The 26946-nt window shown below is 44.2% G+C and overlaps 1 protein-coding gene across 2 annotated transcripts in view; it reads right to left on the bottom strand.

Moving 5' to 3' along the window:
- Positions 1–21740: 21740 nt before the first annotated feature.
- Positions 21741–26946, bottom strand: part of KAT14 (lysine acetyltransferase 14) — a 75310-nt gene continuing 70104 nt past the window's right edge. For both annotated transcript variants that reach the window (XM_063130042.1, XM_063130041.1), the window contains exons 9-10: positions 22917–23107; positions 21741–22097 (exon numbers count right to left, since the gene is read on the bottom strand). In XM_063130042.1, coding sequence (XP_062986112.1) covers positions 21924–22097; positions 22917–23107 — 365 coding nt within the window. In that variant the 3' untranslated portion in view covers positions 21741–21923. The remainder of the gene's footprint in view (positions 22098–22916; positions 23108–26946) is intronic.

The following is a 26946-nucleotide window of genomic DNA, read 5'->3' as shown; positions in this document are numbered from 1 at the left end:
TCACTTCACTGGCTGCCAGTTTGTTTGCAGGTGAAGTATAAAGTGTTGGTTGTAACATTTAAAGCCCTACATGGTTTCGGTCTGCAGGATTACCTGCAGGATCGTCTTCCCCTGTACAATCTGCCCCTCACGCTCAAATCCTCTGGGAAGAATTTACTCCAGTCAGCCAAAACTATGCTGACAACTGTTACCCAGAGGACTTTCTCTTCTGTCGCTCCCAGATTGTGGAATGGCCTGCCGGAAGAAATTTGTCAACTTAATAGTCTTTCTGAGTTTAAGAAAGCCATAATGACTGATCTCTTCTGGCAGGCCTACCAAGAAGAATTTTAAGATGTCTGATTGTTCATATTTTATCAGTTTTATATGTTTTAAATCAGTTTTATGCATTTTATGAAAATTTTGTATTTAATGTTGTTCCCTGCCTCGATCCAGAGGGAGAGGCAGGTAAGAAATAAATAAATAAAGTATATTTTTGTTATTGTCATTATCCCTGCAGTGCCTCTGCCAACTTTGCACATGATCACACCAACTGGAACGCCGCTGGAAGCCCTTGTTCGGAACAGCAGGAAACCAGGCTCCCTTGTTCCCCTGGTGTTTTTCGACAGCACCTCCCCCTGTTCCCCATTCACAGTCCACAAAAAAATGGCAATTTCTCCTCTTCCCCCATTGGCCCCACTCTCATCCCACCACTGCCAACCAGCCCAGAAACCAATTGAAACACATGGAAATATTTCAGATGCTTTTTATTGAACCACTTCTACAAATGCTTCTAGGGGAAAAAGGACAGGACAAGTACAACTAAGTAAGTAAGGGATGCCCTTGCAAGTGAGGAAAAAGACCACCTTTGTGGTTTGCATAAGCTAAGGCACAACTCCTTGCGGTTCTTTGAGCATTGCAAATGCAAATACTATAGCGGGTTTCATGCCAGCCCAGTCCAGTTACTGGCGGGAACATGTGGGTAGCGGGCCCAAATCCACTCAGCTATCTTTGCCTGCACTGCTGTTGCCTCTGAGCAAGACAGCCATTCTTGAGCTGGATATGGGGGGCATGGAAATAGGAGGAATCTCTCCCGTCAACAGGAAAGGCATCTCTCTGTGCCAGGTAGTGACTGGTCAGGGTGATCTTTAAGTAATACATCACAGATATTGTGCAGAATGCAGCATGACATGATGATGTCAAGAATTTTGTCAGATTTGACGTCCAGAAGCATGCAGAGATCTCCAGCATGATTTTGGATGACTGAAAGCATGCTCAACAGGCATTGAGTTGAAGTTTTTCTGAAGGGGATTCCAGGGGGAGCAGTAAGATGCCATCAGCCACAGTTGAAGGGTGAATGCCTGGTCAGCTAGAATCAGCGGTCCCACGGCATGGCCACACATGGTAGCAGGGTGGGAGGTGAAGAAACTGTCCATGGTGAGTTTTTCAGCAAGTGGGGAGTTCCAGAAGATATGTGTATCATGGATCTTCCTGGAGACCCCAGCAAAGACATCCAAAAACCTCCCCCTTGCATCTACCAATGTCTGCAGAACCATGGTGTAGTGGTGCTTTCAGTTGTATTCGTCACTCTGCCGGGGGAGGGGAGATGAGCATATGGATAGAGTCCAGGGCCCCCATTCCTTCCAGGAAGCCTAGTGCATGGAACTCATGCATGTTTTTCTACTCGTTGACGATCCAGATCATGTCTTTAAGGTACAGCTTGTTCAGAAGTCGAACAGTCTCATGGAAAATTTCACAGGTGCTCAATGATGGTCCACCAGAATACAGTGGCATGTTACCGTATTTTGTCTGTGCAAAATTGGGGTGATCTTGGCCACAATCATATCAAAGGGTGTGGGACAGGTGGAAGCTGCCTTTGAAGCACTCATCGTCCCAATCAAATAAATCCTGCATCTATGTCCTAGCAGTGTCAGTTTGCAGAAGGACCCACCAGCAGAACATGTTGCGCTGTTCAAAGTCCACCAACGTCACCATCGCAGAATCCGGTTGATGGCACCCACAGACACTCTGACCATCACCATCCATGCTGTGATGCTCACCTGTTCACGGGAGCGCAGCAAGACTATGACTGAGTACAGGAGCAATGCTGTGGTGGCAGCAGACCTAGCCAAGTTTATAGCAACATCACCAAAAAGCTGAGGGATGGGGTGAAGGACGTCCTCCTCACCCTTGCCTGCAGCTTCACCAATGAAGGCAGGAAGCAAGAGGTTGACAACAGCCCTGACTTCCTGCTCTGTGTCCATTTCTAAGAGACCTGTGCTGAGTAGGGTGGGAGTAGTGTGGGCTGGGCAGTGTGATGGGACATCCAGAAGTTATGTCTGGGCATGAGCTGGGCTAGAGGGATGGTGGAGGAAAGAGGAAGGAGGGAGACTCGTAGAGACACAAGCAACAACAGCAGAAGTGGACTACTAGTAAAGTGGGGCTTGGACAGGAGCCTTGCTCAGTCATTTGCTTGGGGCTTTTTCGGGGTTCAAGGGCACTGAGAGGCGGCAACGCATTATAACACACTCTAGCCATATCAGGAGATGCTCAACTTGCAGGTTAAGGCTGCTGAACATGGAGAAGTGGCACTCTAGTACTGGGAGAGAAGAGGGAGAAATACAGACCTCAGTGCCAAGGGAGGTTAGGGATACCCCCCCCAAAAAAACCTCTGCTACCTCAACAAACCTCATTGGTGCAGAAGTCTGTGGTGCCGATGCTGGGCCCGGAGAAGTGTGCAAAGGCCTGAGCGGTCGCCTTGGACCCATTCTGGATAATTTGGTGCTCGCATCTCCAGGGGTTTGTGAAGAAGTGATTGTTGTTCAGACACATGACAAACCAGCAATATTGTTGCTGTTGTGGTCCACCAACTTGGCCTTGAGTGTCCAGCTGTGCTGCCCAAATTCAGTTGCTAAAGCAACTGTGGGAGATAGTGACCAGACAGTACAACATGGAGGGGGATGGGTGGGTGGGCAAACTCCTAAACCAAAATGATAGAGCAGTGGAGAAAGGGGTGGGGGTGGAGCTAGTCCACCTTCTGTGACACGTTCCTCACCCTCACCAGAGTGAGCGCGCTTTGGAACGCTACCAGAGTGCTGAGCCAGAGTAGCTTCCACCTCTCCTCTGGTTGCTGGCTCTGGCATCTCAAAGGCCACTGGTGGTGCTGCTGGGGCCAAATCTAGGGGCTTGAGGAGCAGGCAGGTACTGCTGCGGCAGCAGGTAACTTTAGGCAGGCATGAAGGGGGTTACCATTGCTTGGCATGAATGGCCCCTTGGAAGGGCACAGCTAATGCCCGAATTTCTTCTGTTTGACAGTCCATGGCAGTGGTGCATTCCTGAAGGGCACATTCCATGACTCAGTCAGAGGCAGCCAATGCTTGCACGCAAAGGCTCTTTGACTCCTGTATTGCCTGAGCATGCCTGTCCATGCTCTGAGTAGCTATGTGTGTAGCCCAAACTGTCAGTATGCACTTCTTGCCCTGTGTGCTCTCCTTCTCTGCCGCCATGTGAGTGACTAGTTTGTGTAATTGTTCTCCAGTGTCCCTGGTGGCTCTGATTATGTTATTTGCCACCTGCAGCCTGTCTGCTTTGCACTTGTGCAGTCGGGCACACCTCTGGGCATTAGTTCAGTGCCCAGGAGGGGCTGCTTGGTCCTTGCTGGTTGGTGGCAGAGCAGCTCAAGCTCACCCACTTCTGCACTTTCCTCCATGGGCAGTGGGACTTGGCTTGCACTTCCATCATCCAACATGTCCCCCTCTGTCCTGGTGAATCTGTGGAATCTTGAGGGTTATATTATTTATAAACCCTTTTGTTCACTATACCAGTGAATTAGCAGAATAGCAGCGGTTCTTAACTATGAAAGTCAGCAAAGACCAAATTAACTTCAAGACAGAGTCTATTTTGTTTGGTACAAAAATAAAGTATTTTACTGATAGAAAATAACACAGTTTATGGCAATACAAATTTACACCAACATACTCACACACTTGGTCATACACGTTACAGCAGGGCTCACATCAGCAGAGAGGGAATATTTTAATCTGGTTACAAAGCTCCAAAACTCTCTTTATATACACTTCCCTGAACAAATGATGAAACCACTAATTGGCAATGGCAAGACAATTAGACTTTTGCATCATCCCAATAATTCAATAAAGTCCACCTGCAAACTTGACCTTTAAGCTGATTGACTGATGCTGAGTCTTCAGTTTCTTCCAGGTTTTGCAGGCTTGTACAAAGATATGGAAATCACAAAAAACCAGTCCTAATTCAGGACTCCAACACCCCTTCTTTTTTGGGTTTTCCACTATTTCACCACGTTACAACATTTGTACAGTTAATCACATTTTTAGCCCTGCCTGAAACCTAACGTTTCACAAATCTCCCAATGTTTGATGGCTCCTAACGGTTTTGTAAAGACGTCTGCCAAATTATTCTGGGACTCACAGTAGACTATGTGTTTTAAACTTTAACAGTCACTGGCTTCACCACTGGGACCTTAAAGTCCTTTATTGCTGGATCAGTCAAGTAACTTTACCACTCACCAGCACCATACTTAGCCTTTTTGTAATTCGCCACACAACTCTTGCTTCTTGGAACTTCCATGATTTTGGCTTACTTCCAATCATCAACATTTCAACGTTGCTTTTCTATCATTTGCACAGCCAATGCCAATTTGAATCACAATAGCACAAAAATTCTCATCTGACCTCTGCAGAAAAATTTCTCCAGTGCTTCAAGGTTCGAGATACCTTAAGATTCCCTTAGACACTCCAGGCTGAATTTGTTTTACTACATAGAATAAGCACAAAGAGTAAAGCATATTATTTCACAGTAGAGAAAATGACGTTAAAGTCCCTCCCTATCCTGACTAAATTCCTTTGCGACTAGTTTCTAAGAAACTCTGTTTACAAGCGGCTTGCTGTTAAAAACTTCTCCTCAGTGGCAAGTTAAAGACTTCTGTCCCGGAGGCAAAAACTCCTTCTCCAAAAACCTCGTTGACTCGAAGACTAAGAATTAGGCTCACAGCTCATGTTACAAGCGTGTATTCCAAGCCTATGGGGAGGCACGCCTTTGTTTTGTCTTTGAGACCTGCGGGGGATCTGCACCTCCTCCTCCTCCTCCTCCTCTTGTTGCTCTCTGTCTTCTGGCTCGGTCTGAGTTGCTACAGGTCTACTAAAAAAATCTAAATCTAGTAAAACTACTGGATTGTCTCTTGAAGAAATATCTTCCTCTCCACCTTGGCTCCTGTCCAGGAAAAACAAACCGTTTTTTAAACTGGCAGTCCCCTTCAGTTCTCCATGCCTGGAAATAAAACATTTCCCCTCCTCAAAGGAGACAGAGAACTTTTTCTCCATTAGGTTTGACACACCTAAAAGAGAATGACTTAAGTTGGGAACAAAAATAGCATTAGCAAAGCTTTCGTTAAGGACAGGAATATGGCAAATTCCTTCTCCCTTCACTTCCTGCTTTGAGCCGTCAGCAAGGAAAATAAATCTGTTAGACGTGACTCTGAAGTCCAGGAAGCTTTCCTTTCTAGTAGAAATAACGGAATTACAAGCTGAGTCTATCAGCCAAATAGCTGAGCTTCCGTTTCCTTCCTCCTTCGACATCTTGCTCACTCCGGCTGTAACGAGCTGTGCTGACTTCTTTGAACAAGAAGCATTTTTCCAGCGATGCTCAGAAACTTTCTCAGGTTGTAATCTCACTCTACAGTCAATTTTCTTATGTCCAATTTTGCCACATTTCCAGCAAACAATTGTTTTTTGTGGCTTGTGCTTTTTAGAAACTGAATAAGCAGATTCAGTCTCCTCCTTTTTCACAGTCCCGGTCTTAACCCCTTCAGAACCAGACCATTGTTGAAATGAGTCTGCCTTGCCGTTTGAGCTCACGGCTTCTCTCTTGGAATGTCTTTTCTGTTGTTCTTCTAATAATTTTCCGCACACATAATTCAGGGTTAAATCACGGACGGTCACTCCCTCTAGGGTAGTCACCAACACGTCCCAAGACGTTGGTAAGCTAGACAAAATAATATAAGACTTCATTTCCTCTGAAAGAGTCAAGCCAGCCGATGCTAAACTTTGGAATATTTCTCTCAGCTCCTGCAAATGTTTGCCAATATCTCCAGATTCTTTTAGCATCGTCCTATACATTCTGCGTGTTAAATTTATTCGAGAACCTGCTGTATCTCTTACATATACTTCACGCAATTTTGTCCAGATCACATGAACAGCATCCTCTCTATTAACATAGAATAGCTGATCATTCCTCATACAGAGGATTATGTGGGTTTTAGCTTTCTCTGCATTACGATTCCACTCTCTCAAATCAGCTGCACTTAAATCTTCACCGGGTGGGTCTGTAACCACTTCCCACAGCCCTTGGTTCCTTAAACTCATTTCAATCTTAAATGACCAAGTAATATAATTTGTGTCTGTGAGTTGTTCCATTTGTGTATTCATTCCTATTTGAAGTGCCATAACTGCTAATTGGTTGTTTTTTCAACCCTTTTGTTATTTGAATTTCCTTTTTGGGAACTGACCGGCTTAACAACCTCAGAATCCCTTTTCAAATTCAAAAATAGCCTTCTATCAGACACCGTGTGACTTTGCAAGACAAAAAGCTTTACGAAAAAAGCCTCTTCCTTTGTCTAAATCCCAACGTTCTTTTGAAAAAGCAACGCTCCAGGGCAATTAGTCAACGCACGGCTTCTCTGTCTTATCAGGTCCTACTGTTTCTCTGTTAAGAACTAGAATTATGTCCAGACTGTTACTGGGCCATAACCTCTTGAGGGTTATATTATTTATAAACCCTTTTGTTCACTATACCAGTGAATTAGCAGAATAGCAGCGGTTCTTAACTATGAAAGTCAGCAAAGACCAAATTAACTTCAAGACAGAGTCTATTTTGTTTGGTACAAAAATAAAGTATTTTACTGATAGAAAATAACACAGTTTATGGCAATACAAATTTACACCAACATACTCACACACTTGGTCATACACGTTACAGCAGGGCTCACATCAGCAGAGAGGGAATATTTTAATCTGGTTACAAAGCTCCAAAACTCTCTTTATATACACTTCCCTGAACAAATGATGAAACCACTAATTGGCAATGGCAAGACAATTAGACTTTTGCATCATCCCAATAATTCAATAAAGTCCACCTGCAAACTTGACCTTTAAGCTGATTGACTGATGCTGAGTCTTCAGTTTCTTCCAGGTTTTGCAGGCTTGTACAAAGATATGGAAATCACAAAAAACCAGTCCTAATTCAGGACTCCAACAGGTTTCATCACTGGGCTGGGTGAAGATGCTGTGTAGTTCAGTGTGGGAAGATAACAGCTCAGGTAGCATCACTTGAGACACCACTCTGAGGACAATGCGCTCCATTTGGTCACCCAGATCAAGGGAGTGTGTAATGGACTCCAGGACGTGCCTGCTCTTCCTCGCTGACCTGCCGCCTTGCCACTGTGTGCTGCAATACAGGGGCCATCTTGGGGCTATCTTACATCTTTACATGCATCTTGGTGGGAGGGAGCTGCCCATACTGCCTCACTGATGGACCAGTTGTGGTCCGGAGGGGCCAGGCAGAGTGTCTGGGAGGATGAGCTGCGGGCGAACAGCCCCTGGCAGAGGGTCTCCTTGAAAGAAAGTCTGGAAAGCAATTGGGCTGTTCGTGCTGGATAGATGGTGGCTGCTGAGCTGCTGGTGGAGATCAGAAGGGCCATGAAGGTGAAGATTAGTTGCTGGAGCAGCAGTGATGACCAGAACTGTACACAATATTCTGTGTGTGGTCACACCATTTTGTTGTTTATTCGTTCAGTCGCTTCCGACTCTTCGTGACTTCATGGAACAGCCCACGACAGAGCTTTCTGTCGACTGTCGCCACCCCTAGCTCCACCAAGGTCAAGTCTGTCACCTCCAGAATATCATCCATCCATCTTGCCCTTGGTCGGCCCCTCTTCCTTTTGCCTTCCACTTTCCCTAGCATCAGCCTCTTCTCCAGGGTATCCTGTCTTCTCATTATGTGGCCAAAGTACTTCAGTTTTGCCTTGAATACCATTCCCTCAAGTGAGCAGTCTGGCTTTATTTCCTGGAGTATGGACTGGTTTGATCTTCTTGCAGTCCAAGGCACTCTCAGAATTTTCCTCCAACACCACAGTTCAAAAGCATCTATCTTCCTTCGCTCAGCTTTCCTTATGGTCCAGCTCTCGCAGCCATAGGTTACTACGGGGAATACCATTGCTTTAACTATGCGGACCTTTGTTGTCAGTGTGGTGTCTCTGCTCTTAACTATTTTATCAAGATTTGTCATTGCTCTCCTCCCAAGAAGTAAACGTCTTCTGATTTCCTGGCTGCAGTCAGCGTCTGCAGTAATCTTTGCGCCCAGAAATACAAAGTCTGTCACTGCCTCCACGTTTTCTCCCTCTGCCAGTTATCAATCAAGCTGGTTGCCATAATCTTGTTTTTTTTTTTTTTTTTTTAGGTTTAACTGCAACCCAGCTTTTGCACTTTCTTCTTTCACCTTTGTCATAAGGCTCCTCAGCTCCTCCTCGCTTTCAGCCATCAAAGTGGTGTCATCTGCATATCTGAGATTGTTAATGTTTCTTCCTGAGATTTTAACTCCAGCCTTGGATTCGTCAAGCCCAGCACGTTGCATGATGTGTTCTGCATACAAGTTGAATAGGTAAGGTGAGAGTGTACAACCCTGCCGTACTCCTTTCCCAATCTTAAACTAGTCCGGTGTTCTGTGGTCTGTTCTTACCGTTGCTACTTGTTCGTTATACAGATTCCTCAGGAGGCAGACAAGATGACTTGGTATCCCCATACCACCAAGAACTTGCCACAGTTTGTTATGATCCACACAGTCAAAGGCTTTAGAATAGTAAATAAAACAGAAATGGATGTTTTTCTGGAACTCCCTGGCTTTCTCCATTATCCAGCGGATATTGGCAATTTGGTCTCTAGTTCCTCTGCCTTTTCTAAACCCAGCTTGTACATCTGGCAATTCTCGCTCCATGAATTGCTGGAGTCTACCTTGCAGGTTCTTGAGCATGTGAAATAAGTGCCACTGTCCGATAGTTTGAACATTCTTTAGTGTTTCCCTTTTTTGGTATGGGGATATAAGTTGATTTTTTCCATTCTTGTGTTTTCCAAATTTGCTGGCATATGGCATGCATCACCTTGACAGCATAATCTTGCAATATTTTAAACAGTTCAGCTGGGATACTGTCGTCTCCTGCTGCCTTGTTATTAGCAATGCTTCTTAAGGCCCATTCAACCTCACACTTCAGGATGTCTGGCTCTCACTGACCACACCGTCTGACCTATCCCCGATATTATTATCACACCATACATTTGTATAAAGGCAGTATGATACTGGAAGTTTTATTCTCGGTTCCTTTTCTAATAATGCCTAACATGGAGTTTGTCTTATTGTTGGCCTTGCTATTGTTATGATATGCTCTTCAAAGTGCTTTTTCTTTTCTTTTTTGCATCTCTTATTGTCTGCTTGCATGACTTCTGTACAAGCTTGGGCAAGACTTCCATTTTCTAAAGGAAGCCCTCTTTTGTATAATAACTTCCTTGACACTTCTTGTTAACCATGCCAGTGACCTCTTGGACTTGGTGCTACCTTTCCTAACCTGTGGTATTCATTTTAGCTGAGCTTCTATCATTGTAGTTTTGAGTAAGCTCAATGCATTTTGCAAGGATTTAACCCTCTTGATTCCCTCTGTCAACTTCCTTTTCACCAGTTCCCTCATTTTAGAAAAGTTTCCTCTTTTGAAGTCAAATGTGACTGTGTTGGACTTCCTGGGCAGTATCCCACTTAAATATATATTGAATCCAGGGTTGCCTCCCCTCTGTTCGGTTCCATGACAAACTGTTCTGGGGCACAGATGTTTAGAGCAGAAAGCTGGCATCCCTCCAAGAGTCAGTAATGACTCAGTGCTTGCACGAGAGGTTCCTTTCCTTTCCCAACATGACTGGACGACACATTTATCCAGTAAATGTGGGGGTAATTGAGGTCACCCATTATTACAGCACTTCTTCTTTTGGAGGCCTCCCCCATTTGTTTTCCAACTCAAGGTCATCCTGAGGATTCTGGTCTGGGGGACGATAGAACATTCCTAGCACCACATTAGTTTTGGGGCCCTGTGTTGTCACCCACAGCGCTTCTGTGGAAGAGTCCGACCTATTTAGGTGTTCTAGTTTACTCAACACTATGCCTTCTTTGACATACACAACAACACTACCCCAGTATGCCCTTCCCTGACCTTCCTGTAGAGTTTATATCCAGAGATGACCATATCCCACTGGTTCTCTCCGTTCCACCAGGTTTCTGAAATGCCCACTATGTCCAGGTTCTCCTTTGAAACCAAGCACTCCAATTCTCCCATTTTGGCTCAGAGGCTTCAAGTATTAGCATAGAAACACCATCCCCAGATGCCTTTGGCATGCACACATTTTTTGCTGTGGCACTTAGGCTTCATTGATTGGCTTATCATGTTCAATCATATACCCATGGCCTATTTGCTCCCCTTACGTTTTGACAATCAAAAACATTTTCAACATCACCCCTTCAGATGCTTTCCCCCAGAGTTTAGTTTAAAAGTTACTCTGCCACTTTTTTATGTTTCATGCCAGCAGTCTGGTTCCAGCTTGCCCCTCTTGTACAGGCCTGGCTTGTCCTAAAATGTTCCTCAGTGCCTAACAGATCTGAACTCCCCACTCCCTGCACCACTGTCTCATCTAAGCATTGAGTCTTCTCAGCTTTGCCTGTCTAGCTGGCCCTGCATGTGGAACTGGAAACATATCAGAAAAAGCCACCTTGCTGGTCCTGGATTGCAACCTCCTGCCTAGCAACCTAAATTTGGCTTCCAGGACCTCACAACTACATTTCCCCACATCGTTGGTATGAACATGGACCACGATGACTCCACCCTGGCACTTACTATGCTATCTAGATGGTGTGTGGTATCCTCAAGCTTCACACCATGCGGTCTACACACCCATCTCAAACTCAGCTGTCTATGTGTCTAATGATTAAATCTGCCACTACCACAAGCTCCCCTCCTCCCAGTGGCACATCCTTGGTGCAAGAGGATGTTTGCTCAGCTTCTGAGGAATGATCCCTTTTAAGAGATCATTTCCCACTTCCTTGGAAGGATACCCTCCTTTCTCAAGACCCACATTCTCTGTGACTGCAGAGGAGCTGTCACTAATTGAGTGGGATGTTGCTATTAGGTTCTTGAAGGTCTTATCTGCCAATCACTCTGCCTCTCTTAGCTTCTCCAGGTTAGCAACCTTGGCCTCAAGGGAACAAACTTGTTCCCTGAGAGCCAGGAGCTCATTACACTGAGCACATACCCCCGACTTCTGTCCATATATGTGGCACTTATTGTAATACACTGGGAAGCCCTGACAACCTTCTACCTTCATAACTGTTTTTTATTATTGTTCTTATTGCTGTTATAGGGTTGGTTTACTAGGAAAATTAATTTGTTACTGGGAGAAGGTGGGGAGTTTATTTATAGCTGTTTTTATTTTCACTTAGACTTGGTTCAGATGACGCATTAGTCCACTGGACTATTTAAACAACAGTTGCTTTAATAGTTCTCGTTGATTATTGTGTCATTTCTCAGGGAGAAACTACCCCATGGTTGGTTATTTCAATGAAATAACAAAATCCAATAATCAATGCTGTGCAGAGTTGTTTACCTGATTATTGTGTCTGTCGGGCTCTGTGGATTATTTCCCCTGCCTACAGAGTCACAAGGCAAGAACAGCAGAAACCCCTGCCACTCTTGCTCTATAGACAGAGGGACTAATCCCGGCCCAGGAAGCACTTGGGGAGCCGCTCGTCATGCCATCCCTTGGTGGCTCCCCATGTGCTTCCTGGGACAGGCCCATTACTTTCAAAGCTGAGGCCAAACAGAGCTTCAGCTCTCTCTGGCCTTGGTGTCAAAACAAATGGGTGTGCAAACCCTACACAGGGATATTATCCCCCAATCAGGATCCACAGCACATGCATCATTTGTTTTGGGCTGAGCACAGGGAGACCTGTCAGCATCCAGCTCTCGCTGCATTCAGCCCCGAAAATGCAGGTTGCTTACCTGTAACCGAAGTTCTTCGAGTGGTCATCTGTGCAGTCACACAAAATGGGCTCTGCGCCTGCGCGGAGTCTCAATCGGGAAAACACTTCTATAGCTGAGGCGTTTTTGGTGGGAACCCCTCCCCCATGCGCCGAGTGCACATGCGCAAGCTGAGGGGTTCCCGCCCTGAAGCTCAGTTCCTGGAGATCGACATTGTGGCCTCGAAACCGAGAGAAATAAAGGCTGCCGGTATCAATGGAGACATCGATGCCGAAAAGAAGTGTCCTTACAGTAGTACTAGGTGTTAGTATTGATGTAGGTGTCGATACCGAAGTAATGTTTTAAATAAACCACTACCACCGTACCCCAAAGATTAACTACCCCTATATAGGGATGTTATTGAGAAAAGATTTAAGTTACTATACACATTACACCAAAGTGGGGATGGTAGGGTGGGTTGTGTGACTGCACAGATGACCACTCGAAGAACTACGGTTACAGGTAAGCAACCTGCATTTCTTCTTCGTGGTCTCTGTGCATCACACAAAATGGGAGATTAGCGAGCTGACTTACCGGAGGTGGGTCGGTGTCCTTATGTCAGTATCGATGATAGAACAGCTCTCCTGAAAGAGCAGTCGGCTCTCGCTCTCGTATCCAAGCGATAGTGCCTCACGAAAGTTGATGGTTTTGACCAAGTCGCAGCACGGCAACGTTCAGGGATGGAGATGCCCTTGCCGAAGGCTGTCGAGGTGGCCATCGCCCTCGTAGAATGAGCTTGGACGTTTGTGTCCAAAGGGAGTTTGGCAAGCTGGTATGCCAGTTTGATAGTCTCAACGATCCATCGTGCAAGTCTTTGTGATGAAATAGGCATGCCCTTACGTTGTCCAGAGTAGGAAGCAAATAAACGGGGTGACTTGCGGAAGGGTTCTGTACGCTGTTTGTAAAAGGCTAAGGTCCTTCGTACGTCCAGTGTATGAAGGGTAGTTTCCATCTTTGATGATGGAGAAGGAAAAAACGCAGGAAGGATAATATCTTGATTAAGATGGAATTCTGAAACCACCTTGGGCAGAAAAGTTATGTCAGGTCTTAAAATTGCCTTATCCCTATGGAAAGTTAGATAAGGGGGATCTATACGGAGAGCTGCAAGCTCACTCGATCTCCGAGCCGTAGTAATGGCTATTAAAAAGGCTGTTTTAAAAGAGAGTAGCCGGAGGTCTGTTGTGGCCAGTGGTTTGAACGGTTTTGAAGTTAACGACTTTAGTACCACTGAGATGCTCCAAGATGGTATGTGTGAGCGGATTGGTGGAGTTAAATTATTAAGTCCTTTCAGAAAACGTTTTGAGAGAGGATGTGAAAATACAGTTGAGCTTTCTATACCAGGTCGGATTGATGATATTGCTGAAAGATATACGCATATGGAGGATGTGGATAAGCCCTTCTCCGAAAGGGATAAAAGGAACATGAGAATCTGGTTTATGGAGGAAGAGAGTGGGTTGAAATTATTGTCTTTGGCAAAATTTTCGAAGGTAGTCCACTTTTGTGTATACGATTTTCGAGTGGATGGTTTCCTAACTGCTTCTAGGATGTCTTGCAATCGAGTGGAGGTTACATTAGGTTGGTGAGTTGAATGTTCCATGCTGTTAACCTCAAGGTTTGAAGATTGGGGTGTCTGATTTTGCCTTGCTGTTGTGTCAGCAACGTTGGTAACAGTGGAAGTTGTCGGTATCGATTGTTCGACAGTCGTAGAAGTGCGGCAAACCACGTTTGCCTCGGCCACCAGGGAGTGATCAAGATGCAATTGGTCTTGTTGGCAATTATCTTGGCAATCATTCTGGGTATGATGAAAGGGAGGAAACGCGTAGAAAAGGGCGTTCGTCCATTGCAGTGTGAAGGCGTCGCCCAAGGGGTTCCTGCCTAGATCTGCTCGGCTGCAAAAATTGTAAACGATATTGTTTGTCTCCATGGCAAAAAGATCGATGTCTGGCATATTCCATGTTTGGAATATTGATTTGGCTACAATCTTGTTGAGTTGCCACTCGTGTGCAAGATGATGGGACCGGCTTAGGAAATCGGCTAGTGTGTTTTCGATGCCGGCAATATGGATGGCAGTGAACGTAATGTGCCTCGGGATACACCAATCGAAGATTTTCATTGTCAACTTTAGAAGACGTTCTGATTTGGTGCCACCCTCCTTGTTCAGATACGATACCACTGTAGTGTTGTCTGTGGTTATCTGTATGAAGTGTCCTGTAATCTGGGATTCGAACGCAAGGAGGACTCTTTGAACTGCTCTCAGTTCGAGAAGATTTATGTGCTGTCTGGCTTCTTTTTTGGACCATACGCCCTGGACAGTTAGGGAGCTTAAATGTGCGCCCCAACCTGTCATTGAAGCATCCGTGGTCAATATCTTTGTTGGTTGTTCTTGACTGAAGGGGATTCCTTGTGTTAAATGGTCGGTTACCGTCCACCATATAAGAGAGTCCTTTACTGTCACCGGTTGGTACAGTAAGAGATTTTTTGAGTCTTTTTGAGGGTTGAAATGTTTCAGGAGCCAGGATTGAAGTGGTCGCATTTTCAAGAGGGCATATTGAACCACTGCAGTAGTGGAGGCCATAAGGCCTAGTAGTAGTTGTACTTTGAAAGCCGAAATGTGGGATCGACGTCGAAAAGTCTGAGCCAGATGGATGATGTGTGCGCACCGAGTGGCTGGTAAGAAGGCTCGAGCGGCTACGGAGTCGAGGATCCCCCCAATGAACTGGATGACCTGTGAGGGGTTTAATTGGGATTTTTCATAGTTGATATAGAGGCCTAATTTACATAATAGATTGCAAGTAATTTGTATCGAATTTTGTAATTGTTGTTTTGTTGGTGCTACAATAAGCCAATCATCAAGATAGGGATAGACTTCTACTCCCTTGAGATGAAGGTGGGCACAGACTGTAGACATACATTTTGAAAAGACCCTCAGGGCCGTGGAAAGGCCAAAAGGGAGAGTTCTGTATTGGTAGATGTTATGGCCAATTATAAAACGTAAATATCTTCGGTATGTGCCCTCCATCGCGATGTGGAAATACGCATCGCGAAGATCAATGGATGCAAACCATTGCCCTTTAAGTAATAGTGGGATAATAGAAGTCAAAGAAACCATTCTAAACTTTTTGGTTGTGATATATAAATATAGAAAACGTAAATCCAAAATAGGACGAAGTCCTCCGTCTCTTTTCGGTATGGTAAAGTACCTAGAGTAGAAACCCTTTTGAAGTTGACTCCATGGAACAGGTTCGATGGCGCCTTTGCTAAGGAGCATGTCGACCTCCTGGAGTAAGGGTATTGTAGGTGGTGTAACCTTTAAATTACCAAGAAGAGGGAGGGTTTTAAATTCTATACGGTATCCTCTTTGAATTATAGAGAGGACCCATGTGTCGGTAGTGATAGTCTCCCATTGATGGTAATAGTGGGAGAGTCTATCATCAAAGAAAATGGTAGGATTATTTACAGGTGTAGGTAGAAAATCAAAGACGCCGTTTAAAACCTGCGTCGCTCCTCCGAGAAGTGGCTCTGCCTCTGTAACTTGAGAATTGCTTACGTGGCTGAAAAGCTCGTGGTTGCTGTTGTGGCTGTTGACGAGGTTGAACCTGCTGGTATTGTTGTCTATTGGCATAATATGAGGAACGTGGTCGGGCCCAGCGTCGTTGGAATTGTTGCTGGGGTTGGTTGAACTCCATACGGTGAGCTGTTGTTCTCGCCTTTTGTACGGTATCGAGCGAGTTGTCGGTGTCGGCATTGAAAAGCCCGATGCTGTCGAATGGTAAGTCCTTTGTTCTAGAGCGAGCCTCCTGAGAAAGGCCCGCCGAGCGGAGCCAGGCATGTCGACGGAGTGCTATGGTTCCTGTCAGGGTCTTTGCTATACAGTCAACCTGGTGTTTGGAGGTATGTATTTGCTGACGAGACAGCTGTGATGCTTCGGAATGGAAGAGTCTAGCCAATTGCTTTTTATCTTCAGGTAAGTGTTCCATCAATTTTCCCATCTTGTCCCAGAGTAGCAATTGGTAACCAGACATTGCTGCTTGGTAATTTGTGATTTTTAAGCCTAAAGATGAGGAGGTATATAACCTGCGAGCAAGGAGGTCTAAACGATGTCCCTCTTTATCCACAGGTGAGGAATGCTGGTGCCTGCTTTTGCCCTGAGCTGCCTTGACGATGATGGAGTTCGGAGGCGGATGCTCAAACAGGAATTGGACATCTGAGTTCTGGACCTTGTACATCCCTTCCAACCTTTTGGAAATTGGCGGGGCTGTCGAAGGTGACTTCCAAGACTGTTTAATAGTTTCCAACAAGGCCGGTAGCATTGGGATGGCCACTGGTTTAGAGGTATCGGACGAGATGGAGTCGAAGACTGGATCCTGTATAGTGGATGCGGATTGTTCGACCTGTAGACCTAACGCCTGAGCCATTCTAATAATTTGGTCAGAAAAATGGCCCAAGTCCTCTGATGGAGAGGTGCCCCCTTGTGGAGCCACCTCTATATCTGGGGACGCAATGGATGGTCGTGCCGATGACGAAGATGAAGAATCAGACTCATAGTCGTCGTGGGGTGACGATGGAGAATTCACTCTAGGAACCGGCATGTGAATGAGTGGTTCTGGTTGTTGTTATTGCGACGCCTGCATACTGGGAGGTAGCGTTGCGGGCGGTTGCATTGGTTGTGTGCTGGCATCGACCAGACTAGATTGAGGGTTAGGCATTGTAGCTGAAGGTCTCACTACAGGTTCAGATTGTGGATGTCCCCTGTAATAAGGTAGTTGGGGGTAATAGGTTTGGGGAGAATATCCCCATTGTCCCTCATAAGGTTTTTGGTAATACATGTCTCGACCGAAGTATTGGTCTCTGTAAGCATTCCGTTCCCATCTCTCATGGTGTGGTGAACGGGATCTGTCTCTCGATGGTGGTGGTCTGTCATAGTAGTAATGACCTCTCCCCGAGTGACCAGAAAGCATGGAATCTGGAGAGTCGTGTCTATAACGTCTGCCCTCAGGTCGCGCCTGTCCAGGCAGTATAGGGGTTGAGGAGATATCTCTTATTTCCCCTTCAGACGTTGATGTCAACCTCGGGCCATGTGCCGACTGTGGTCTTAGTGTCGGTATAGGCGACAATAGTAGCGGCGGCGGTGGTGGAGGTGGTAGAGGTTGTGCCAGTATCGGCATCGAAGCCGAAGTTTCGGCCGCCGAAGTTTGAGGCAAAGGATTATTCCTCGATGTCGATGGAGATTGTACGGCATCGACCGTCGACATCGGTATATTAGTCATCGGAGGAGGAGAAGATGGCCGAGTAGGGTTCGGCACACTCTTTTTAAGAGATTTTTTATTTCTCTTTTTCTTGCGCTCCTCCGGTTTTGAGGCAGTATGCTTTGACTTTTAAGCTTTCTTTGCTAATCGTTTGGCAATAGAAAGCGTAACACTTCTCCCAGGCGTCACAGGTATCTCTGGCTGTTGTTGTGCCTGAGCCAATAAGGGAGATTTTGGGGAAGCTTCGACAGGCTCCATAGTACTGGACGTCGAGGGTTTTTCGACTGATTGTAAGGCTTTACTCCAAAGCAACGCTTTTAGCCTATCTGACCTGTGTCATCGTGTTTGCTTGGAAAAGTCTTGGCAAAAACGACAGGTCTCGACGATGTGAGCTTCACCCAAGCACAAAAGGCACAAAGAGTGTCCGTCTAAGGGGGGAAGTTTACTTCCACACTTCGTACACTTCCTAAAAGGGGCCTTGAGGGCCATGCGCCCCTTCGGGCACTTTCGCTTATTACGAAAAATAGGAAAGAAAAAATTGTAAAATAAGGAGGATAATAATAAAGTAGAAATACGAGAAGGATAGAAAGAAGAGAAGAAGAATAAAACGCCTCTTACAATTTTATTTCCTACGGAGAGTTTCCCAACGAGGTCACCACAATGGCAGTCGAAAGAGAACTGAGCTTCAGGGTGGGAACCCCTCAGCTTGCGCATGCGCACTCGGCGCATGGGGGAGGGGTTCCCGCCAAAAACGCCTCAGCTATAGAAGTGTTTTCCCGATCGAGACTCCGCGCAGGCGCAGAGCCCATTTTGTGTGATGCACAGAGACCACGAAGAAGAACTAATGGGGATGCACATGCTGCGCAGCCATACCATCCCCACCAGTGACCATCCGCATTTGCTTCAGGGCTGAGTGCAGGGAAACCAGCTCTTCCCACGCTCAGCCCCGAAACAAATGGACAGGATGCCAGGTGGAGGGATACCATGGTAAGGGGGAACCAACAGCGCCATTCAGTGGGGGCGGGGGAAAGGGATAGGCAGCCCTGCCCTTATAGCCTACTCCACAGATGAGTGATTAGCATGTTGTCCAAGCATGACATGCAAATACCTATCTGTGGAGTGGACTATAAGGGCAGGGTTGGCTATTGTGTCATCCCAACACACCCTTACTGTGAGTAGGGAAGGAAGAGTTTACTACCCTGGCTTCCTTGCCTTGCTGCTAAGTTTGCACAGTTGCTTAACTGGCCAGTTTGCTAGCACTTTGTCACTTGGCTCAGAACCTAAGCCTAAACTGAAGCTAGCTTGCACTTGTTTCTGTTTATAAACAGACTCTTCCACTATTTAGTCCTGTTCAGTAGCTCCTGTCAATATAGAGCTATGAATTATAATCATGGGATTAGTTAAAATATGTAGCTGGGATTCTTTTCAACCCCTCAGAAAACTTATAGCAAGAGCTGTAAATTCTTGCTGGATTCCTGCTCTACTGTAAGTTTGTAAACCCCTCTGGGATCTTGCTCCCTTTGCTGTGGCCTTGTTTTTGGCTTCAGCAGCTGTTCATGAATTATAAATGATTCCTGGAGGTAAGTTATTAGTTACAGAGTCAGGGCTGGCGCTACCATTAGGCCAACAAGGCAGCTGCCTAGGACGCAGACCTCAGAAGGGCACAGCATGGCTGCCTGGTCTGCAGCCTCTGGGACTTGCAAGCCATCACCCGCTTCCAGCACCGCTATGGGCTCTTCCCGGCTGGCGCAGATGCTTTGCGGCTGAGGAGATTGGCAGTGGCTGCCATGTGCCGCCGTGGGACACCTGGAATTGGCACAGCCTGGCCGAGTGGCACAGCCGCCCACCGGCTGACTGCGCCATTTGTAATGGCAGCAGCAGCAGCAACGGCTCAAAGGTAACTGCAGCTGAGGGGTAAGACGTTTACGTTCAGCCTCGAGAAGAGCTGCCAGGGTTCGAGTTTTAGCTACTGATCTAGAAGCGCGCCTGCCCCCCCTTCCTGCCGCCAGCCAGGATCTCTAGGGCTCTGTTAGTCTCTCTAGGGACCAAAACGCTGCAGACCGCCCGTTTCTGGGCAAATCCACAGATCCACAGCCCTGTTTGAAAGAGCTGGGCAAGAATGTCCGGTTGAAGCAATAGCTGCAGTCACTTTTCCTACGAAGCCCAAGCAGCAGCAGCATAGCCTGACACTGAACACTTCTGATGCGGGACATGGGGGTGGGGTGAGAAAAAGAGAGAGGAGGTATTGCAGCCTTCCCCAAACTACCCCCTTCAGATGTGTTGCACTACAAATCCCACAAGCCTGAGCAAATTGCCCATGCTGGCTGAGGAGTATGGGAGTTGTAGTCCAACACATCTGGAGGACACTGGACTAGGCAAGAGCTGCTGCACACAGGTTGCTCTGGTACTGAAGACAGACCCTGCAGCATTAAGAAAGGAGAATGCTATCATGAAAGGGATTTGAATTCTTAGTGTTTCCTGACTTGCATCTAGCACATTTCCTGGAGAGCTGTATATTTTTTTTTCACGTTAATAATTCTGAAACAAAAGGAAATGGAGTAACTGGATTCTAAGAAAAATAATTGCGAGTGGTGGGGGAGGGAAGCGTGGTGGTGACTGCTCTGAGGCATTATTTATGAGTGAGTGGGTGTTTGTCATATATATTTCCTTCATTTAAAAATAAATAATCCTGGTTGAGCTAGACTAAGGGCAATCATACTCATGTCTACTCAGAAGTAAGCCCCAGTGAGTACAATGGCGCTTTCTTACTCCCAGGTAACTGAGTATAGGATTGTCGCCTAGGTGTACTTCCAGGAAGAGGGCCTTGAGCGCTAAGAATCAAAAGGCTTGGCACACCTATTCCATCTTTTTCCCTTAATGGATTTTTTCTGGAGAGCAAAAAATGACAGGAGAGGTGGTAAAACACGGGAGTAATACAAGTGGAAGATGCTGTCCTCTGGACCCCCTATAAAATCTTGCACTGTGTGTGATCATGGGGCATGGACCCAAGGCCTTCCTAGCTTTGCTGCTGGCTGGCGGCACATTCTTCTTGCCTCTTGGCGGGATGAGAGAGAGAGAGAGATCTGGAGAGAAAGGGAGTTGAGAGTGCAAAAGCACCCGATGGTGCCTGTCCACCTTGATGGCTTTCTGCGTCCGTCCCTTGGACCTTCTGTCTGTCCATCCCCACACTCCTCCTCCTCCTTTCATCTCTTTCTCTCTGCGTGCCTTGATGCTGAGCCTTTGGCGTGGACTTGACTCCCACACCACCAGATTTACCACGGAAAGGCGGCTGCAGTGGTGGCTCCAAGTTGCGGCTGTGTGTGGGCGGCTTTGTAGGCAGCTCCTGCTTCGGACCAGAAAAACTGCAGCATTGGCGGTAGTAGCAACAGCTACCACCACCACCACCGCCAAAAGGAGGGGGGAAATTCTTGTGTCCTCCAATATGTCCACGTGCTGGCATGGAAGGGGCTAAGTAAGCGGTGCTTCTGCACCCCATTTGCACTACTCCGGGTGCCTCCAGGCTCCATGCGAGATGGTGGGTGCCCCCCCCCGCTGGATTTGCGAAGGATAATCAAAAAATTATTACTTATTACTTGTTCTTGCTATTTAAAATAAATTTAGCAGTTTCAAGTTTTGTGCTTTTTATTTTTTCTACAAAACATGTGTTCTTAAAAATCGAAGTTGGCAATTTTGGGGTGTGTGTGTGCAAGTAGCTCGCCTTGCTTAGGGTGCAAAATAGTCTGGCACTGGCCCTGCACACAGTTGCTTAACTCACCTGTTTGCTGACACTTTGTCACGGGCTAAGACGCTTCATCACTGGGGCTCCTTGCAGTCAGAGAGTTGGTTCCCTTTCAACTGTGCCTGCTTATATATAGATGGGCCAGCTGCTGTTGCAGTGAATCTGATTTGAAAATTCAGGGCCTCATTTGAAAAGCAAGGGAAGCTGATAATATCACATCAGCTTTACAGCACCAGCACAAGGGACATGTACCAAATGTATATGGAGCCTAGGACTGCAGCCTAAATCACATATTTTAAATCTTATCCTATTATCATGAAAAAAAATATTTGTATTACGTTATTTCACCACAAATCCTATAAACTTCAGTTCCCAGGATTTGTACATTGTCCTTCAAAAGCCTTTCAAATATGCTCAAGTCCCCAAATAAAACCTTTTGATGTATATACCTCTAATTTCTGTAAACCGCCCAGAGAGCCCTGGCTGTGGGAGCGGTATATAAGTGTAATAAATAAATAAATAAAAATAAATCTGACTTTTGATATATGAGAAGGGAAATATGTTTCCGTCTAATAAATCTGGAAGAACTGATTCAAGCATTTTAGAACATTCCATAAAGAAAATGAACGCTACAACTGTGTTATCATTTGCTATTTTATAGTTTGGAGTAACAGCAACCAGCTTATCAAAATGCTTCTTCACAAAGAATAGGGAACCAAGCGCATCCTTACAGTAAAATGAGTTTTTGTATTTCTGTCTTCTGTCATGGCAGCTTTACTTTCAGGGAGTAGTTTTCCCATGGAACTCCCAGCAAATCAATATATCATCGTCGCAACCTTAGAAAGAATGCATGCTTACATTCTTTACTGTCCAAAGGGTAGTATTTATCGTAGAAATCTAAAATGTACTCTTCCGTTTTAAATCCAAGCTTTTGGTACAGCAGCATTGCAGAATTACTTGCAGAGACATGAAGGGTTGCATCTTTGCCCATGCAAGTCTGTCAAAAGGAAACAAGAGTTGTGTCACAGTTGAAGGAAATGAGGAGAGGAAAAACATTTTATGGGAGTGGAAAGACCAGTTCTGCCATTTCAGAGACAGGGTAAGAAGCAGTGATCTCCTACTGTAATGTGGGAAGCAGGTCTCATAGATTTTACACATGATAAGAAGCTCAGGTCTGAAATAACCACATTGCAAGAGAAGGAAAGAATGAACTGCAAGTCACTAATGCAGCTTCCTTCTGTAAAGAACTGCAATTATTCAACTACTGTTTCTTATAAATCACTTATCAAATATAGTGGCTATCAGATAGACAAACATCACTACTTGCACCCAGATGAAGCTCCCTTGCTCAGCTTTATCTACATTTATTGGAAGCAGCTCTCCAGAATTTCAAGCAGATTGTGCAATGACAACTTGCGATGTTTTAAAATGGATGACAGGGTCCTTCTGTCTGCAAAGCATGTGCTTTACCACTGAGAAACTGGCAAATATAATATAGATAAACAAACAATGCTTGATCAATTTTCTTAGTACAACAAACTGAAGTATAAGAGTCCTTCAGGATTTAAGATTGTGCTGCTATTGTGGTAAGTAGGCGGCTGTAGCTTAAGTACAAACACTGCCAATGCTTTGTATTTTGCAAGTGGAGTTTCTCCCTTCTCAATGAATCTACAAAGCATTATAGATAAAAACCAATTGAAAAATGTTGTACACAAGCAATATAAATTCACTTGAGCAAATCTGCCCTATTTGCATTTGTACTTAAAGTAAATGTACAGACCATGCTTATCAAGAGAATAGATTACTTTCAAACTACCTGAATCAGATGATAAATCATGAAGGTGGCAATCCCTGATCGTCTCCACTCGGGGTGAACAAACAGAAATGAGATGTATGCTTCATTGTATTTAACATCTGGCACCATAAAACCAAAAGCAATTATGACTTTTTTGTAAAGAACAACAACACTGAAGTCTGGATACTGCAGGCATTCTGACAGGTCAATCCCTGTGGGATGAGAAAAGCAGCCCCAATGAACAATGTACACAAGTAATCTAAATGATACATGTGACAGAAATTCACCAAGATGGGGCATATAGCAGAATCTCATTACTACAATTTAACATTACCAGGAGGACCAGTTTGTAACATCAAATAGACTCAAAACACCACTACACAATTGTGGGTACTCCTGTAAGAAGTACACTGAGATGTTCCTATCAAAGGTGTACATTATTACAGGTAATTAAGGGCACAATCCTACGCATGTTTAGACAGAAATAGCTCCTACAACTCCCAGAATGGCTGACTGGAGGATGCTGGGACTTGTAGAACTTATTTGGCTAAACATGAGTAGGGTTAGCCCTAAAAACCCAATGTGATGCACATTTATTTGCTAATCCCACCAAGTTCAGTAGGTCTTACTTCAAAACAAAGTGCAGGCCAAATCTCATAGAAAATTAGAATTCCAAAGGGGGCGGGGCGGGAATCCCAAAACCCACAGAAAAAATAAGATTATTTAACTTGTTAAAATTACTCAAAGTCCTGACAGAGAATTAAAACTGACTCTATTAGAGTACAGGATTTCATTGGAGCCAGTGCTATGTCAATCAGTCAAGTTTATTGCTTTTGGCCAATGGCCTTTGCATAAAACAAACAACACGCCGTACATTCAGCAACAAATATGGAAAGACAAAGAATTTACAGAAGTGAAACATATGCATATAGACATAATTCATATAACACTTGATATACAAAATTTAAAAATATAAAATAGTATAAAATAGTGTGTCATCGTTGATCCATAAGTGATATGATGTAAATCAGATATGGTCAAATGCAATCAACTCCTTTACAATTGACGGCTATCTCTGCTATGTATTTCTTTCTGATCTTTTTGGCAGCTGTGGCAAACAGAGCTACACGCCAAGTCACATATTTATCCATATCCATTAGGAGGTAAAAAATCACATCCAATGGGCTCTGGGAAGGACAATTTTTGATCAAGGGTGTCACAAATCGTTCCCTTGGGTCATTGTATAGTGGACAGTGCAAAACATAATGGACAAGGTCCTGTGGCTCAGGGCGACCACAAATGCAAGTACGCTCATTTATTGGGACGCCCCTGCGTCTCCCATCTCTATAGGCAGTATCCATCATATTTAGCCTTAACTCTGTGAAAGATTTCCAAAGTTGTACAAATGTTAAATTGTTAAAGTAATCTGCACATTCACAAGCCTCTTTGAGTTTAAAATATAATGGTGCGCATGGGGATATATAAGCAAAGTTTAGGTGCTTTTGAGTGACAACTTCCCTTATAATTCTCTTGATGGTGGTTTTCTGTATATCTGGTGGGAAGCTTTTAAGTTCAGTTAGTGAAAATCCATATCTGATGGTAAGTTGAGCAGCATGATGTACCCAATTTTTAATTGGTAATCCATTACATAGTTCTATCAAACTTTTTTTAGGTAGCCTAGTATTATCCATCTGTTGTACCTTAAACCAATAGCATATTATTCTTTTATCTATTTGGCTCTCTATACTCAGTACACAGGTTTCTAAAAGATGGTAGTGCAATGCAGCCTTAAACCTGATAACAAATGCTTAGTATTACAGCAAATTCAAATACTAATGTCAAAAGGTGAAAATATTTACAATGAGGATCTACAAATGATATTGTAAAGTTCCTATGTGGCATATTTGTGGCAAATTAAAAAAAAGAGATTCAAAATGTGCTCAGAGTGCTAGCTCTCACTGTTTCCCCCTCTCAGTTTATACTTTGAGCAGAGGAGACTATTGCAGAGAGGAAGTCTGTGTGTGTTTGTTCAAGAGCCCATGTCAAATACTTACGTCATGAAGTACAAGAAGTTCTACTAGCTAGACAGCCTACAAAAGTTTTACACCTCTAAAATGGCCAATGACATAATTATTTGCCACAGAAAGGGTTTTGGGGGGTGGGCAGCTGCCACTTCCTAAACATCTCAGTAGTTGCTTATAAGATTGATGAAACAAGCAGTATCTGCTGGGGAATAGTTTTTATAAATCCACTGTCCAATCTTTTCAACTTTGTTGAAGCTTATCCCCTTTCTAACACCTCTGAAAAAAGTAATGGGGACCATTATGTTACATAGTGATCTCCACTACACAGAGATCACCTTTCTGCACCTTAAACTATCCAGTCTGACTGCTTTACATGGGGCTAGCCCCAACTCAGACCATAACAATTCCCAAGGTACTTAAATGGAACAATGCACATCAATTCTAAAATTATGAACCATCTTATAAATAAAGTCAAAGTTCGAGACTTGTAGAAGGCAAGTGCTCTTCTAACGTCGAGCATGTGCAAAGTAGACTCCAACGGAGTTGTAGGGTTAGGAGTAAATTTGGAGTAAATTTAAAGGGAGGTTGCTTCCAAGCAACTCTCCCTTATCACCGGTAATTATGTTAAAGAATTTCCCAGAGGATCTGAAGGGTAGATTGTCTAAAATATTAAAAGAGAAAAATAAAATGAAATTAAAAGATTGGTTAAGAGATATAAAAACGAGAAGATATGGAAAAATTGTTAAAGGAGAAAAAATATCTTGGTTAGAGTATGGGCAATTAGAACAATGGAATAAAAAGTGGATTAAAGACAACAGAGATTGCAGAAAGATGACGAAGTTTGAAGAGTTAATAGTAAATTAGGAAAAAGGTAAAGGAGGTAGTATAGTTTTAAAAGGGTTAATGAGCGAAATATATAAAATATTGTTAGAAAAGGAGTTAAGGGAAAGCTCAGGGAAAATGGTATGGGAGACAGATTTGAAGGTGCAAATAGGGCGACAGAGATGGGAGGGACTATGGAAACAAAGAGTGTTGAGAAGTATGTCAGTGAGAATAAAGGAGAATTATTTTAAAATTTTGTGGAGGTGGTACCTAACCCCGATAAGATTGAATAAGATAAATGATCAGCATTCAGCAAATTGTTGGAGAGGATGTGGGGAAAAAGGAACGTATTTACATATGTGGTGGGAATGCAAATATGTACAAAGACTTTGGAAGATGGTGTTTTTAGAAATCGAAGAAATAGTGGGAATTAAAATAGAACAAACACCAAAGATTGTATTACTATCACTATTTGAAGATTTAAAATGTGGAAAAGAAACTAAAGAGCTGATATCGAGTTTGTTGACTGCAGCACGATTGATGGTAGCTAGGAACTGGAAGATTCAAGGGGAATACTTTATTGAAGAATGGTATAAAGAAGTATGGGATATAGCTATTAATGATAAACTGACTTGTAATATTAAGTGGAGAAAAGGCATAACTAAAATAAATGAGTTTGAAGGAATCTGGAAACAGTTCCTAATATTTGTGTTTACCAAGGGAAGTGGGATACCGCCAGTAGAAGAAACGATAAGATTTTGGAATCAGGAATAGATCCCGAGGTGGGGGGTGCACTTTTATGTTAAGAACGATTATGTTGTAGTATGATAATTTATAGGTAATATCTATTCAACATATATGTACTCAACGTTTATTCAATGTGTATGTAGCAGTGGTTTGATGTTTCTTTTCTTTTATTATTGTAATGCTGTATGTTTAATTAATGTAGAAAATAAAAATATTAACCAAAAAAAAAAAATTGCCCAGCCTCACTGACCATGTCTAGCCTTAACCCTTGACCTCACTGAACAGGGGTAATGGGTCCAAATATTTACAGCATAAGGAACATGGCTACAACTGGTGCCACTCCTGCTCTAAGGCACTAGTTTCAGCCATGTTCCTTATGATATTTAATTAGCTGAATTCATTATTCCTCATGAAGTAAATACCTTGGCATGGGCTCTTTAACTATAAAATGGAAGACA

This window comes from Elgaria multicarinata, chromosome 7 (assembly GCF_023053635.1).
Source record: "Elgaria multicarinata webbii isolate HBS135686 ecotype San Diego chromosome 7, rElgMul1.1.pri, whole genome shotgun sequence".
Classification (NCBI taxonomy): domain Eukaryota; kingdom Metazoa; phylum Chordata; class Lepidosauria; order Squamata; family Anguidae; genus Elgaria; species Elgaria multicarinata.
This window is presented reverse-complemented; position numbering and strand designations above follow the sequence as displayed.